The 16,841-nt window shown below is 42.7% G+C and overlaps 1 protein-coding gene across 1 annotated transcript; it reads left to right on the plus strand.

The window, feature by feature from the left end:
* Positions 1 to 12,086: 12,086 nt before the first annotated feature.
* LOC149370928 (antimicrobial peptide microplusin-like) lies at positions 12,087 to 16,328 on the plus strand. The gene is made up of 5 exons (XM_089563843.1): positions 12,087 to 12,279; positions 13,941 to 14,002; positions 14,772 to 14,861; positions 15,428 to 15,454; positions 16,106 to 16,328. Exons 1-5 carry the CDS (start codon positions 12,201 to 12,203, stop codon positions 16,172 to 16,174), a joined length of 327 nt encoding a protein of 108 aa, XP_089419969.1. The 5' UTR covers positions 12,087 to 12,200; the 3' UTR covers positions 16,175 to 16,328.
* Positions 16,329 to 16,841: the final 513 nt, after the last annotated feature.

The following is a 16,841-nucleotide window of genomic DNA, read 5'->3' on the forward strand; positions in this document are numbered from 1 at the left end:
AAAATCACACAATTTCACCTCAACCTGCCCCGTCACTGAACATGGAACAAGCACACGTCCTTCGCTAAGTTCAAACTAACACTATCCTCACTCCGCTAACGCTCTACAACTTTGGATGACGACACACAGCTGACTGTCCCAACTGTCTAGAGATGAAGACAGACAAAGAACACATTCTACACTCCTGTGACACTGCCACTACCTCTCCTTGTTTCCCGTACTCTCCCCTTTTTTCGAGGAGTGATTGGCTTCACTCGGCCTCGGCAGATTATCAGCGGGCCTTGGCGGAGCAGGCGATCTACTTCACTGGGCCTTAGTTCTAGCCCCAATAAATATTTTTTTCGTTCCTTCCTCGTCCTAAATGTATTTAGGTGGCCTACGTATCCCGTACTGAAGACGGCGGCACCTGTTTTCATGTCTCCGGAAGAATGCGCCAACTCATTTTCAGGCCGATGTCAACAGCGGCTTCGGGTGCCCACTTCGGCGCGATCAGTGCGCACGCTTTGTTCGTTCGAAAGAAGGTACAGACCACTAAAGTAGGGTAGTCCAAGAGCATGGTGACATTTTTTTAGAAATATTTCGCGGGAATTTTTTAATGCTCAAAAGAAAGGCCACGCCGGAGTAAATTAAAAAAAAATGATTCTAGTGTTTCGAACCACCTGTACAAATCAGCGAAACGCGCATGGGCGTAAAGTAAGTATGACAGATTAAAAAAAAAACATTATCTAAATGACTAATTAGGGGCAATTCAAGAAGTACTTTCAGTGGCGCCACGCGTCAGTAAACGATATGCTTTTGAAAGCAGTGATCTGAGGTGCAGCACTTTGTCCTTATTTCTTGGATCAAGTTACGTGCAACGCCATGCATACAGTGATGGCTCAAAGGAGCATTACATATTTTAGCGAAATAGCGGCAGAAATACAGGACACAGACAACAAAAGACAGGCAGAGACGCTAGCCAATGCCACATTTTTAGCAATTTCAGAACTTTGAGCAAAAGAAACTTGATATTTTCATGCCTGCCGCTTTCTGATGCAAATGTACAAGTATATTGTTACAAATGACAGGTCATAAATTTCGTAGTTTATTGAGTAACCATTAGTATATAATTACATCGGACGTTGAATTACAAGAATAGTTGCAGAAATTTTGCAAACGGCTAGGCCCATGTGATGATACCATGAAGACCAAAATTTAGGGTGTTATTTTCGTCTACGATCTGGAATCCTGGAATCCTATGACGAGTGAAGTATTTACATGTTTTTTTTTTGGTTGTGGGGAGCGAGTAAAAATATGCCATTTTGTATAGATATCTTGCAGAACTCGGCAGTCTCACGAGTCACGAAAGAATTGGTTTGATGGTACAAGTAATGCCTTTTCCACATTCGACAAATTTTGATCAAAATCGGTTCAGTGGCTGCTGAACAATAAAAAAAAACATACGCTCTTCATTCAGCAAAACAGGTTCCTTTATGGAAGGGTTTAGCTAACGCTCACGATACATATGCGAATTCCAACATCAAACATGCGGGTTCAAGAGCGCTTAAATAAGAAAGCATCATTTTCAGCACCCGAGTTATTTACACCGAGTTCCCACGCGCAATGCAGAGTTCCCACGCGCAATGCTGGCGCAATGCAAACAATCAGTTCGAATGCTGTCAAAGGGATATCTATCGGCTTCAACTAACGAAGGTGATCAGATATTAATACCGCAAGGCTAAACAGGTGTGCACCGCTTTTCATTCCAAAGTAAACAATTTGATTTGTTCAATAAAATGTGCCCCTCAGCTCAGCGGCGTGGTGTTCGGCTGCTGAGCCAAGGAAGCGGGATCATCCGGTTTGCGACGGTTGCCTTTTGACGGAGCCGAAGTGTCAAAGCGCTCGTGTGCTTTGAAACCTCAGTGCACTGTAAAACTCCACAGGAGGCTGAAATTAACAAGGAGCCCTCATATAAGGTGTTTACAGTGTCCCACGCATAGGTTTAGCAATTTAAACCCTGCGGAACATCCCATACTACCAATAGGATACTCCGTCACCTCTGTAAATCTCAAAGAAAGCACTATGATGTCCCTACGGTTCATCTCCTGTACTACGAGCAGCGCGAGCTTGCGAGGACGCCTTCCCTAAAGGCACTCTGTTTCCGTTCGTGACAACTGCGAGAAGTCTAAACATGTCTGGTGCACGTCCGTTTCTTTCTATCCGGCATTTACTCTTTCCACGCGAGACAATGCAAATATCCGGCGGAGATATAGCTTTCGCGGTACAGACAACGGGGCAGTAAGCAGGCGTACAATCTTTCTTATCAATGCCATGAGTCGGGACGTTTCCAGATGTGGAAGGCAACTACGTTGACTAACAAAATGTAAGAAAGAAGTTTGCGACTTTTCGCGGAGCTGGGCCCAAGGTCCTCGGATTTGCACCCTAAATAAACAACAATAAACTAAACACATTTAACTCCTGTTATATTCCAATATTAGTATGCGCAACGACAGGAAAGTGTTTAAATAGACCCTTTACGCTAGCGGTTCTAAACATAACCTGAAAGCATTGTACCTCACGAAGAGCACCTGAGCATCAATCAGTGTGTAATCAGGATGTCTGTGAAACAATATGTATCACGAGGAAGGCAACCATTCAAAGCATAAAATGGGCTCCGCTATTTGCGTAAATTAGTTACTTGCCTAAGACCAGAAAGAATCTGTCTTGCGGGACAGCACTGCTATGTAGTTAGTGTTGGCCTAAATAGCCATTGAGATGAAAGAGGAACGAAAAACATAATCCGAGTACTCCAACAAATAAACATTTTCACACAGTAAGTTCGGGGTTTGGAAGTCCATTATGGGCCCCATATCGAAAGGAAAAAAAATTAACTTTTTGTATTCCATGCAAAATATGACGAGACGCAGATGTCATGTATCACATTTTGGAATCTTTGAATAAGGCAAAAATGATAACGTAAAAACGATGCAGAAAAGCTATGGCAACCAATTAAGCGCTTTGCTTATTCAATATCTAGGTTTTGGTCGGCTGTTCCCTCACCACACTGACTTCGTTCAACGTTCATGACCCCACCTTTTGTGTCAGGTATATTCTGCGTGAAAAGCTGCAAGGCCTTCCAGAGTCAATGAAACAAACGAGGCTCAAGTTTTTCCTCACTTACTACGTAAATTAACATTCGAGCCGTTTACTAGTACAGGAGTGATGAGAACACAAGAACCTGATTACTTTTCCTGTTTCTATTTTCGTCTCCATTGGAGTTCGGTGATGCTACTTGCTTTATTTGCCACAAAAAACTCATTCAAGGTTCTAGATTTTATTTTATTTTTATTTTATTGGCTCGATATATATAAAACATATGAATTCATTAATACAAGAGTTGCCAAGGTATCAACCGTCAGCGGGACCTCCTTTTGTAAGTGCACAAACAATACAACTATAAATGAGGCAGCAAAACAAAAGTGGACAAAACAATCTTAATCTTAAGATTAAAAAGTGCAAGAAGCTTACGAATAAATCAATTAACAGCACGTACACAAAAATTATTCAACCCAATCCAAACAATAATTACGAATACTTCACTAGCATAAGTTCAGAATAACAAAAATAGAAGGCATGTTATCGCTATTTCAGACAAGAATACAATACAAAATAACTTAGAAAGGGAGTCATCGGGAGAGAGTGTAAATTCGCATTTAAAGTGCTAGAAGTGGAAAGTAAACAAAAGCATAAATAATTCTTATCAGAAAGCAACTTGCAAATACATATTCAATGATGTCAAAATAAGCTTGAGGTGCATGCTGATTTGAAGCTGGTGTTTAAAGAATTCAAAATGAATATTGCTGAGAAGCACTAATTACTTACTATAATTAGTACAGAGTTTTGGAAAAGTAGGGAAGTATGTAAAAAAAATGCGGTTATGTTTTTCTCTTGGACATATGTAGGGTATCGATGCAGTTAATCGTAGATGTAAGCGTAGATGCCCGCGTTTTAATGACAAATTGCACATTTATAAAGAAGAAATTACGGACAAATGATATTGGAAGTGTCGCCACCATTGGCTGCTTTGGAAATAGTGTTAAGCATGAATCCCAGAGGCCAAACTGCATTTATATTGAACCGGAGGTGACGGAGTCTCTTTCAGTCTTGACGCCACGAGTTTGCATCGAGTGCCGAGAAAATTTTAAACTTTTATTTTCTCAGCAATATTATGTAGGTCACTAGCTCCCGAACAAATATCAGCACAGACTGAAAAATTATACAATCGCCTCTGGCCAATGTTAAGAACTGGATATACACCGGGTCTACTGTTTGTACATCGAATGCACTTAGACATGCACGCTGGACTCCAGCGGTGGCACATATAACTGTCGACTGGAAACGGCGTAAAATGTTTCGCTCAAGCGTATATGTCTAGAGGGGTACTTCGCATTCGCCACCACGTTTACAGCCTGTTTTGCGCGAGCTCGCAAGCCTCGAGTTTGGGCATGAAATGCTTACTGTTCCTTTATCTTTATCGCAAATGAAACGGGTCATTACTCTCTTGTAAATACGGGCTCCTTTTACAACCGGGGAACCCCACCGAGACAACGGACGTTGGGTTTGTCGCAAGACAGGTGTCTTCACAATGTGGTAAAAAGAAAAAAATGTACAGGATACGCGCGAGACCTTGGACGGAAGTGCTGCAGAAATGTACTCGATGTGTTTCATTTGGAGCTTACAACGATTTCATGAAAACCACCGGTACGCGTTTCTCGCATAGCACAGCTCAGAGGATACATGACTTCTCAAGAATGAATTGTGTTCGTTACGATGTTTGTAAAGAAAATTCATTGAGAAGAACGCAGGAGTAACAAAAAAGAGCTTTCAACAGGTGTTTAAAATTTTGAGAACACACTATTATCTAGCCCAGGGCTCTTGAACAGAAATTTTAGCTGCAAAGCAAGTCTACAAAATAGTAAAGTACTGTATGAAAAAATTGAAGGTAATGGTCTATTGCTCGGATACACTGAGAAATCTTTCTTTTAAAGTTGGTCCATCGCTCACATCTAGTAGTTAAGGCTGTCATAAAAAAAAAGAATGAGGAACGTTCCTGACGAGAGCAAAACGGTAATAGCAAAAAATTCATGCCCGCCGAGGCGAGATGTGCGAATATATTTGTTGTTATAGTAGAATCTTGGGATCTATGAAACAACTGCGTACATAAATACCTTCCTGTCAAAAAATCATTTCGTCCAGAATTTCTGAGTATGACTGACACAGCTTTCCTCTTCTGCGCACACCGTATGCTTAACTGGATACCCCGCATGCATACACACAAATACCTAGCAGACATCCAGACATAAAAAGACTATGTCACGCGAGCAGGTATAAAAAAACAACAGTGCATATGAAAGTTTGGCGCAAAGAGAGGCTTTTGTTTGTACTTTTCACTTGCAAAAACATACACGCAACATGCCCTGAAAATACATATTGCAATAGACGAATCTTGAGTTGTTGTTATGTTTATAGACGAAATTTTGAAGGCTTTAGTTCCATCTTCGACGTCCTAGTGCGAAGCAATCTTTTAATATGCGTGCTCAGCTGAGGAGAAATTGATCGGCGTGGAGAATGGTGAATAGCACCAACGGAACAATAAAAAAAATGTGGCGCTTCAAGTACACAGCTGACGAGCAGTAACTTTCCGACTCATCAGTTTCACCTCGATGTAAGGAAAAGGAAAACACGTATTTCGCTGCGCTATACAAAAGGAGCGTCGGCCACCAGAAAACGCACAAAAAGCCAAAGGGCCTGAAAGCGAAGACGCCAATTTCAAGCGCGGAGGCGAAATATGAGAGTATTGCCGCTTAAGCAAATATTGACCTATTCTTCCAGACCACAATCTTCGAAAACACTTGCCAGAAAATTAGGAACTTAAGAAATATTCAAAAAAGCGGTCCTGTTAAATTTCAACTAGTGCTGACTGTCAGCAGCAAGAAAATGCAACTGAAAAAAAAATAACATGTACCAAGCAATGAGTCTTAGATAAATACACGCCATACTGTAAGGTCTTTTTTATTATTGACTATTATTATTTCATACACCTAGTCGTACAAAAGCAAAAGGAAAAAGTCTTCCTTGGGCGACTTCAGGAGTTGTGACCATATAAGTACAGTGGCAGCGAAAGCCTGATTAGAACTTGAATAGCTACAGTCTTTCACCACGCAAAGAAATGAATTTCAACAACCTTTTAGCGTCTGCGCACCAAGACTGAATCTATTACAAGTGGCGCAACTAAAAATGTTTGCAGAAATGTTGAGCGCCCAATTTTAGAAAAATAATTAAATTTCAAGACCGCTTATTTCGTGAGTTTGCCAACGAGATATGATGATTTAGAAGCCGGGGTCAAATATATAGCAGGCTTTGTTTGATGTGTTTTATTTCCGTTTTGGCATACGGAATATCAATTCTTGACAAGGCCGGTACCCGGATGTCCAATAAAACAATTAGTCGCCAGGCTTAGGAAGGATAAATTCAGAAATATTTCGTTACTGTTTCAGAACGAGGAGTATATTTTTGCCAATTCATGATATTTTGATGTAAGTAAATGAGATTGTGGGTTCGTAGCAATATTTGACGGATACACACAAAAAATAGCGTTCAGTTTTGCATTTCACCGCTAACCCTGTGATGACAAGGCATTGAAAACGGATAACAGGTCCAAACTACCGCGTTTTCTTCACTATAATGGTCCCTTCATGCAGAAATGTAATGAACTGTGAGGTATATTAAAAATAAGATAATTACAACCTAACTAAATTTACCTAAATTCGATGATTTCTGCATACATAAAGACTAAAACTGCACTTAAACACGCAGGAGAATACAGTTAATCAAGAGCACAGTACAGAGCTGTTCCAACCTCAACTAATCATCATCATCATCATCAGCCTGACTACACCCACTGCAGGGCAAAGGCCTCTCCCATGTCTCTCCAATTAACCCTGCCCTTTGCCAGTTGCGGCCACTGTATCCCTGCAAACTCCTTGATCTCATCCGCCCACCTAACTTTCTGCCGTCCCCTGCTAGGTTTGCCTTCTCTTGGAATCCACTCCGATACCCTTAAGGACCAGCGGTTATCTTGCCTTCGCATTACATACCCTGCCCAAGCCCATTTCTTCCTCTTGATTTCAACTAGGATGTCATTAACCCGCGTTTGTTCTCTCACCCACTCCGCCCTCTTCCGATCTCTTAACGTTACACCTATCATTTTCCTTTCCATAGCTCGCTGCGTTGTTCTTAACTTAAGCTGAACCCTCTTTGTTAGCCTCCACGTTTCTGCCCCATAGGAGCCGTTGTATACTTTTCTCTTGAGGGATATAAGTAAACTACCATTCACGATCTGAGAGAACCTGCTATATGCGCTCCACCCCATTCTTATTCTTCTAGTTATTTCCCTCTCATGATCCGGATCTGCGGTCAGTACCTGCCCTAAGTAGACATATTCTCTTACTACTTCTAGCACCTCGCTACCAATTGCGAACTACTGTTCCCTTGCTAGGCTGTTGAACATTACTTTGGTTTTCTGAATGTTAATTTTTAGCCCCACCGTTCTGCTCTGCCTGTCTAACTGATTGATCATGCTTTGAAGTTCTTGTCCTGAGTGGCTTATCAAGGCAATGTCATCAGCGAATCGCAAATTACTCAGGTATTCTCCATTAACTCTTATCCCCAACTGTTCCCATTCCAGTACCCGGAATACCCCCTGTAAGCAGGCAGTGCAGAGCATTGGCGAGATCGTGTCTCCCTGCCTGACACCTTTCCGTATTGGAATTTTATTGCTGAGTTTATGGAGTACTATAGTAGCTGTGGAATCGTTATAAATATCTTCCAATATCTTAACATAACACTCTTCCACGCCCTGATTCCGCAATGTCTGCATGATAGCTAAGGTTTCCACTGGGTCAAATACTTTCTCGTAATCAATGAAGGCTATATATAGGGGTTGGTTATATTCTGCGTATTTCTCTATCACCTGATTGATAGCGTGAATGTGGTTTACTGTCGAGTATTCTTTACGAAAGCCTGCCTGATCATTTGGTTGACTGAAGTCCAAGGCTTTCCTGACTCTATAAGCGATTACCTTAGTAAATACCTTGTAGGCAACGGACAATAAGGTGATCGGTCTGTAATTCTTCAAGTCCTTGACGTCTCCTTTCTTATGAATTAAGATAATGTTAGCGTTCTTCCAAGCTTCTGGCCCTCTCGAGGGCACAAGGCATTGCGTATACAGGGTGGCTAGTTTTTGTAGTACAATCTCTTCTCCGTCCTTCAACAAATCTGATGTTACCTGATCCTCACCAGCTGCTTTCCCCCTTTGCATTGCTCCTAAGGCTTTCTTTATTTCCTCCTTCGTTACTGGTGGGATGTCCCATTGCTTTGCTCGACTGCCTCCCTCAGTAACTTGATGATTACATTCGCTACTGTATAGATTTAGGTACAACTCTTCGGCTAATTCAACTATCTTATCCATATTGTTGAAGACATTGCCCTCCTTGTCTTTTAGCGCATACATCTGGTTGTACCTATGCCCACTTTTCTCCTCACTGATTTTAGGCTACCTCCGTTCCTTAGAGCATGCTCGATTTTCTCCTTGTTAAACTTTCTTATGTCGGCTACCTTGCGCTTATTTATTAACTTCGATAGCTCTGCGAGTTCTATCCTGTCTGTGGAGTTAGACGTCTTCATGCTTTGGCGTTTCTTAATCAGATCTTTAGTCTCCTGAGATAGCCTGCTGGTATCCTGTCGAACCATCCTACCACCTACTTCTGCGGCGTACTCTGTAACGATAGCTGTGAGATTATCATTCATTGTTTCAACACTACGGTCGTCTTCATCACTTAAATCGGAAAATATTTTCTGAAGCGACATTCTGAATTCATCTTCCTTCCCTCTTAATGCTAACTCGTTAATAGCCTTTCGCTTCACTAGTTTCCTCTGTTCCCTCTAGCGATGGCGTAGAGGTAGAGCATCCGCCTCGCGTGCAAGAGGACCGGGGTTCGAATCCCGGTGCCACGCAATTCTCCACCGGATTAAAAAAAAATTCCGCGTGTCGATGGAAGTGCATAACCAGGCCTGGAGTGCGGCCTGATCTCGGTGACCAGAACCGACAACGCACTTCCTCACCAGAACAAGATTTGGCCACCCTGGTGTAGCACTTGACCGCAACCTTCTATGAACAAACCAATTAACCCTCGGCCCTTAGTCTCCAGCGGCTGCGGAACAACTGACCAGGGCGGCGGTCAGATCTGTGACGCAGCGGAGGGTGCTATGAATCTCTGGCTCCGGACAGGCCGCCATTGGAAACTCAACTAATAAACCCTGTCACAAAGAAATGCTTGCCTATTTCGTCACTAGGGTTATTTTTTGCAAGTCTATTTTTCTCCGCTAAGCCTCGCGTATCACTGACAGGTGGCAATCTGGCTTTACTTTGATAAATATGAATGAAAAATACCATGTTTGCAGCGTTGATTGCTATTCAAGTAGTTTGACGAGCAAAAATGAAAACCATTCTGATTTTTGCACTCTGTACCAGAATGTACTAGAAGTGATATACCAGGAATTACAGGGTTAAGAAAGAATACATTCGCTAAAACCAACACGATGCTGTAGGCACTGCGTCCCATCGAAGTGTGTGTAGCGCATATGAACTAGTTGACTCGGATTGCTCAAATACATATCAGGAAAAGCGATTGAAATGCGAAGGTACTCGACCTCTCCGTGAATGCATTAGGGAAAAATATAACTAGCTGCAGAAAACCAGGGCACGCGCAATGTGGCAACCGTCTGGTCAGTTGCCACTGCCGGTACGCACGCGGCGAGTGGTGCTGTTAGCCTTGTTTGCAGTGGCAAGGGTTCAAATATGAAGAAATGCTGTAATGTCTAACGTGTCGTAATTTGGAAGGGGTCAAAAGTGCAAAAATGCCTCTCACGATCAGGGCCGCCAGGTGTAATTAATTAGGCGGCATTAGATTATTGCCCATACGATTCGCGAAATACTGCAAGCTACAAACGCTCCTACCATGCCCAGAATTCTTGGACAAAATTTTGAATATTGAAATATTGTAAGCTATTGTTTTGGAAACAATGCGAGCAATTGTCGATTTTTTCGATGCGCAGTAAAATCTTTCTTTTAATGCTTTTCCATCGGTCGCATTGAGCAGTTAAGACTGACGGGGAAAAAAAACAAGGGGGAACGTTCTTATAATAGCAAAAACGTTAATAGAAAAAAATATACAAGCGTGCCGACAGGAGATAGGCGAATGTATTGACGGTTACAGTGAAGTCTTAAAATGCATGAAAAAAATTTGTTCATAAACTCTTTCCCGTTGAAAAAGGCTTTTCTCAGGAATTGCGGGGTATGTGTCGCGAACACTGTCCCCAGCGGAGACAGAAATCACGTGGTAACTGCGCGTTAAAGGGAAACTTTTTCGCTGTTCGCACCTCCTTGGCATAACATAAAAGCAAGCGGTTTCGCAAAGGTATATGTGCTGCGATATCCGTGCACTCTTTAACGAGAGACTTTGAGATCATTTCCGGACAGTCACACATAAAGCACTGTTTTGTTTGGACGCACCATTTTTTATCCGAATGAATGCCTTTGCGCTTCGATGGAAATGGAATGCATGCAATAATGTCCACGTGCTGCGCGATACCAACGTGTGTAAAAAATCCCAGGTTGGCGAGATTAGTTCAGAGTCCTGAAATACGGTGCCTCTCGTAGCCCGCGTGATACTTGGAGACGTTAAGCTGCGTGGCGAGCAGCTGCCAGTGATCAAATCAAATCACTTTATTCGGACCTGAACATGTCTACACAGAACATGCTCACGGGTTGATGAAAAAGGAAGACGCTAAAAGCAGACTTCCTGCCGAGACTTCACCCTGGGCAACGCATCAATGAAAAAAGGGTGAACCATATCATTTAAAAATAAAATTCAACAGCAACAACAGCAAACAACAAAACAGAACAAAATTCTTCAGTTTAATTTTAGCCCAGTGGGAAATTGTTCTCTTTAATGCCTGCATGACATTACAAAAGAAAGAAAATCTATGGGTACGGTTATCACTCGCGACCCGAAAAATGAAGACAATAGGAACGAAGCCAGCACTATAATCACTATATATAGCACATGTATTTGGTGCGTCAGTAGTAAATGAAAACAGCATCTCCATTTGATTTTTATACCAAAAAACAGTTTCGGAGACCATACCGTCATCAATTATTGAAAGATGCTGAGTGGCAATAATGACAATTTGGTTATCCAAGTGTTGGGTGTTGTAATTAGTCGGGGGGCGAGTCGGAATGAGAGACGTAATTTGTATAGTGTATCTTATATTTGTAATTTTATGATAAATATGAACAGCTAAAGAAAACTTATGTCACAGTAGTAATCCAGGAACATGAAAGGCCTGAGATAAGCAGTCATCGATGGAAGAGTTTGGAGAACAAGCTCGCAAAGCTATAGCTGTAGTCAAAATTCGATTGGAGAGAATGGAGCGCACCCGCGCTGAAGACGAAACTAGTGCAAAACTGGAAACGAGGAGGGACGGCCGCGGTTGTAATCTGACGGCGGCTGCAGAACAATAAATGCCATTTCCAGCCTCTTGCACCCTCTGGTGGCCACGTTTCCACCGCATGGCAATTTCGTCGTGGCCGCTCCCCGCTCACCCCGCAGATACGTTAGCTGACATCAGACGAGAGGGCAGCGAAAAAGCGAGCCATCACGATATGGACGGGAGCAGTACGTTGCATCGCTTTGCGCAACAGCCGTGGTTTCTTTTGGCTCCACCCATCCTGCTCTCACGCTGGTAGGCGGAGAGGGGAAGCGCTGACTAAGCGTGAGGAATTTCACAGCACGTGCAAGAGTCACATGCGCATGGTGTTTTCTGCAGGGGGGTAACGGTCCTGTCTATCGGAGAACCGGGACGGGGTATCGCTAGAGCGCGGCCAATCAGGAAAGGGCTCTTTCCTCCGCCATTAAACTCTCTTGCCTGTACCCTTACTATATTTTTATTTCTTGTTGTGCACCGCATGTATCCGTTACTTTGTTGAGGCAAGAGGTGCGGGAAGCGGGTATATATGAGAAGCGGTGTCCGGTGTGTGTCAGAATACCTCGGAGCAGCACTGTCAGAGTGGTAAGGTAGCCACCAAGCGACCATTCGCCATGAACGCTGTCTTCGCCTCCTGCCTTTTTATGGTCGTCTTCGTGGCCGCTGCTTCGGCTCATCACCTGGAGCTCTGCAGTAAGTTCGGATGCGGCGACTCTAGAAGATGGGTTTCACGAGACGATGTACCTACCAATCAACTCGATAACTTCGTTAGCCAGTTGTAACAACTGTAGTTGTCAAGATAACCAATTGCATTATCACCTTTGAACCCAAATTAGGTTCAAGTTTCAAGGCAAAAGAATAAGTTTCCGCACTTGTACTCCTCATGACTTAACCGTAGAGCACCCAATGACGCCTGTTACGCATGAAAGTTCCTTCACAATCTATGGTTTCACTCTTGATTACCTTGTTGGTGAACTTGAGCTTCCAAGTATTCAATGGAGTGTTCTGCGTTAATTTCGAGATAGCTTATCAAATTTGGCCATATTTTATTTATACCCAATTATGATGTCAAAGCAGTTAAGCAATGTGATCATAGCTTATAAGTTTAGGGCGAAATCTGTTTAACAAAATGTATTTGAAATGTCTGTGTTGATACATGCGAGGGCAGAAAGACTCTTGCCGAGTGCAGTAGCTCCCGGACCAAGTGACTTCATCCATGCTCCTGATGTGCGGGTTGCAAATCCATCCAAACGCTTCAAACCTTTGCTGGTTTGAAAAGAAATACTTTATTCCTCACGGACTCACAGCTCTATTGCACTGCTGGCCTGCATGCTTTTGAAAGCGGCGCGTAAAGAAACCACGTGGTCAGGGAAGTTGTAAGCAAGAGGCTATGTGCTCTGAGAACATGCATCAGGACGACAGTAGGTTCATATCAAGCCTCACTGCCAGTGTTGTACTGGACCGCGTCTCACATTACGAGAGCGTCGTATTCTGGGTGCGTGGCAAACTGTGGCGAACCACGCTTACTCGCCCTATTCAGTAGGCCGCTCGTTAGGAAAGGCGAAGAACCAGCTGTAGAAAAATAGCACATAAGGGATCAGTTTCTGTAGTTCGAAATGAAGTCTGCCTAAACATGCGAACTTAGTGCTTGAACTTGGGCACGCATTTCCTTTACAAGAGGGCTACATGTGCCAAAAAGCGACTCTCTACAGTGCTCATAGGTTTCCCTTAGCACAATGACTGCGCTTTTCGGGCGAAAGCACCTACAGAAGTTCCAGAAGCCAGTTCTAAACATTTAGCTCTCAAGTAAAGCCGTCTACTTTTTGCCTATCAACCGTCACATTTGAGGCAGCTTTTATTTCCCAGACATAGGGGTGAAAGTGGGACCACTACCGTATTCATCGCTCCTTTCGTTTTGTAATTTTAAATGTTCACTAGGTGCCTGCTGGCTTTACAGCCAGCAAACTCGGATACGCTAAGATTGTGTCATCATAGACAACTTGCGAGCTGCATGTGTCTCGAATGCGTAATGAAACATGTACGCAGTAGTGCAGAAGGGATTCCCACATGGTTCTTAACATGAAATAGTTTCAGAGTTCAAAGTTATGCTTCTTTTCTAGGCGCTAAAAATGGCCAACCAATATTGCTAGGCAAATGGCGTATATTTTCCTGCTTCATGCTAGAGCACGAGCGTCTGAGCCCACGCTCTTTTTTCCCAACTTGACGTTCAACAAGTGTGTTGTGCATGAATGGCAAATTAACAACTTCACAGCAGAAACAGAATGACACTGAGACCGAGCGGTCGTGTACTAAGGCTGATAGATTGTTCCCGCCTGTTTTCTTTCTTTTTACAGAAAAGAACGACCAGGTGCTGGCCACGGAACTTGATTGTATTAAGCACATAATCCCGCCGGCGGTGAGTTTTGAGGATTTTATTTACCAGAGACTGCAAATCCAGCAAGTTAGGCATAGCCGATTTCAAACTCCAGATTGTCATGTTAACTTCACTTGGGCAATGGTGCCGTGCTCGGAAGGTTTGAAAAAAAAAATTACCGCTCGCACCCCCTTTTGCCGAGCGTAGGCGAATGCACTGACTTGTGGGAAAACTGCGAAACCATGATAAGGTACTATCAATACTGTATCAATCAATGGCTTCTTCTTTTTGAACTTATTGCAAAATGTGTCCTCAGTTTGAGTAAAATTCTTTGCGTTTTGAATAACAAACATGAGAACTTTGGGAATTTGCTTTAAATTAATATTCAGCTATGCCTTACGGACAGCATTTTCTTGCGCTGTCGGCACTCATGATGCAAGCCAGTAAACAAGACCCTCAACATCCTATGCTCTAAGATTGAGAAGAGCATATGTAGAAAAAGAAGAAATGACAAAAGAGAATCTGCAGGGGTACTACAGCTGAGTTTGGTGCAGGCTAACTCATGTTTAAGACAAAATGAATAGGGCCTTTGCCCTACTGTGACGCCAGCCGGCTGATGATGATGAAGCTAAACGAAAAGAAACAATCTTTTAGCTCTTTCGCTTATGCGTTGACAAGATAAGGTAGCAACAGTGATGGTTTAACCGTGTACATAAGCATCACGCCATGATCTTTTTATGGTGGCGCTTTTGTTCGCTTTCTAATATATTTCGTCTTCATTCTATATCTTTCTATTCCCCTATCTTTCCAGACCAATGCTGCCTTTGACACCGCAGTCCAGACGCTAGGCTGCAGCGACCGCTCTTGTGCCATGCGTAAAATGTGCGAAGGAGGAGACCTGGTGAGTCCCAGCGAAAATGTTTTCATTTCTTCTATCTGTTTGAAGCCGTAGAGGTCGCTCTTTGTGTTAGTGCCAGCGAGAATAGTCCGGTCAATTAAAGTTGTGGGAAGCAGACAGATGGGTAGGGTAAAGTAACAGGAAATAACCGAGCTATTAAGAAACTGTAAGCAATTGAATGCTAACATATTTATTATGTACTCATAGTACTAGCCAATGCACAATAATGCAATGCAGATGTGCATTGTTATTAACTTTTTCTGTGATCAGCATCTCCACTTGTAATGCGAACCTCAGCCTGCTGCATCTGGCAAAGCCTAAGAGAAGGGCTAAGTTTTGACAACTATATAATCTAACATGTGGCATATAATGTATTCTAGAACAAAGCGTACCACTCTTCCTTCGCAGACACTATCATATTTACTGCTTAATCCAGCCAATATATACTATAGTAGCTCAACATGTAAACTCACCAAAAATGTCGTCAGAAATAGTTTAATAAAAAAGTGTGCTGAATTTCGGCTAAGAACCACACTAATATTTTTCTTCTTTCTTTTTTCATAACTTAGGAGAAGGCCATGTCCGAGTTCTTCACCGTAAGTATACGCCTACTCAATTATTTTGTCGTGATATGCTACGGGGCGAATGCTATTTCGTTTGAAGCAATCACCGCTGCCCGTGATTCGTACTCTTTCTGTCCTTCGGAGTTACATCTTTCGCTGCTTTCTGTACTGAAGAACGAAGACTGTAACCAATTATGAACTGAATATGAATGAAACTTTTGTTTAGTTTTTAACTTTACGTAAAAAATGAACACATTTTCTCATCCGAAGAGGCTGGAAAAATTTTAGGCAGTATTGTTTCTGTTTCATTGTTAATGAAACAGGCTTTTGAGATGAATGACATGGCGTTCGAAATTTCTTGCGGGGAGCTGAAAGAAAACGAGATCGCATGTTCAAAGCAGATTTTTGGTGTTATTGCAAAATACATGATTGAGACATATGTTTTCTGCACAACATCTGCACCTTCATCGTAACCCTCTTTCTTTTACTCTACCTTTCCCCAGTGGAATGTAGCGGGCCAGATAATGGCCCTCTAAGTCTCTCTCAATAAACCCTCTCTCTGTTTGCCAGGAACTCGTATCATAGTGTATTAAACCGAATATATTCCCCATGTGATTCTGGCGCAAACAATCTGTTCCACTAGTCAAGAGTTGCATGATGTGGCCACTGTGCTTTTCTCTGCAGCCCGAGCAGATTGGCCACGTCCACGATGCGGCCACGGCTTGTGACCCCGATGTCCCCCACGACCATTAGGAGGAAAAGGAGGTGACGTGCACCCATGGTCTACGAAAACTACTTGTTTCAGCCGTCATTTTTTTTTTCGCACGAAGCTTGCTACAGTATGAATCAACGCCAATCACCGAGTTGTAATTCGAGAGAATAATAAACGTTTTGCACTGTTAACCAATTTTCTTGGAGTCGGCGTCTTTCTTTACATTGCCTCGTGGAGGTTGAATTCATGAGCCTAGCCTTAGCCGCGCGTATTTGACTGCACGCTAAATTTTCTGCCTGGGTTGCAAAGCTGGATCTCGAAAGTTATTTAGGTGTGTGCAGCTAAAAGACGCGGGCGTATACCTCGACAAGCAGGTGGCTGCGATTTCGTTCGTGCCACTACCTCTCTCTTTCGAAAAAAAAAAAAAACTTTGCGAGGGAGCATATAAAATTAGTTTTGATACCTTAGTGTCTGAGCTAGTAACCATGTGAATCTGCTCTGACTCTAATCCTTTCGATTATTTCACATGAGTTAAAACAGTGAAGGACTCGAAATCAATGCCTTAAGTTTAGTGTATTCATTTTGCCCTGAAGCCAAAATCCTACACTAGCGTTGCTGCACGGCTAAAAGGGAATTACAGCGAAATACAGCAGAATTACAACAGAATTACATGTAAAATATAAAAATCTCTAGCACATCCCGCTGATT

Source organism: Amblyomma mixtum, chromosome 1 (assembly GCF_055824585.1).
Source record: "Amblyomma mixtum isolate Tamu chromosome 1, ASM5582458v1, whole genome shotgun sequence".
Taxonomy (NCBI): domain Eukaryota; kingdom Metazoa; phylum Arthropoda; class Arachnida; order Ixodida; family Ixodidae; genus Amblyomma; species Amblyomma mixtum.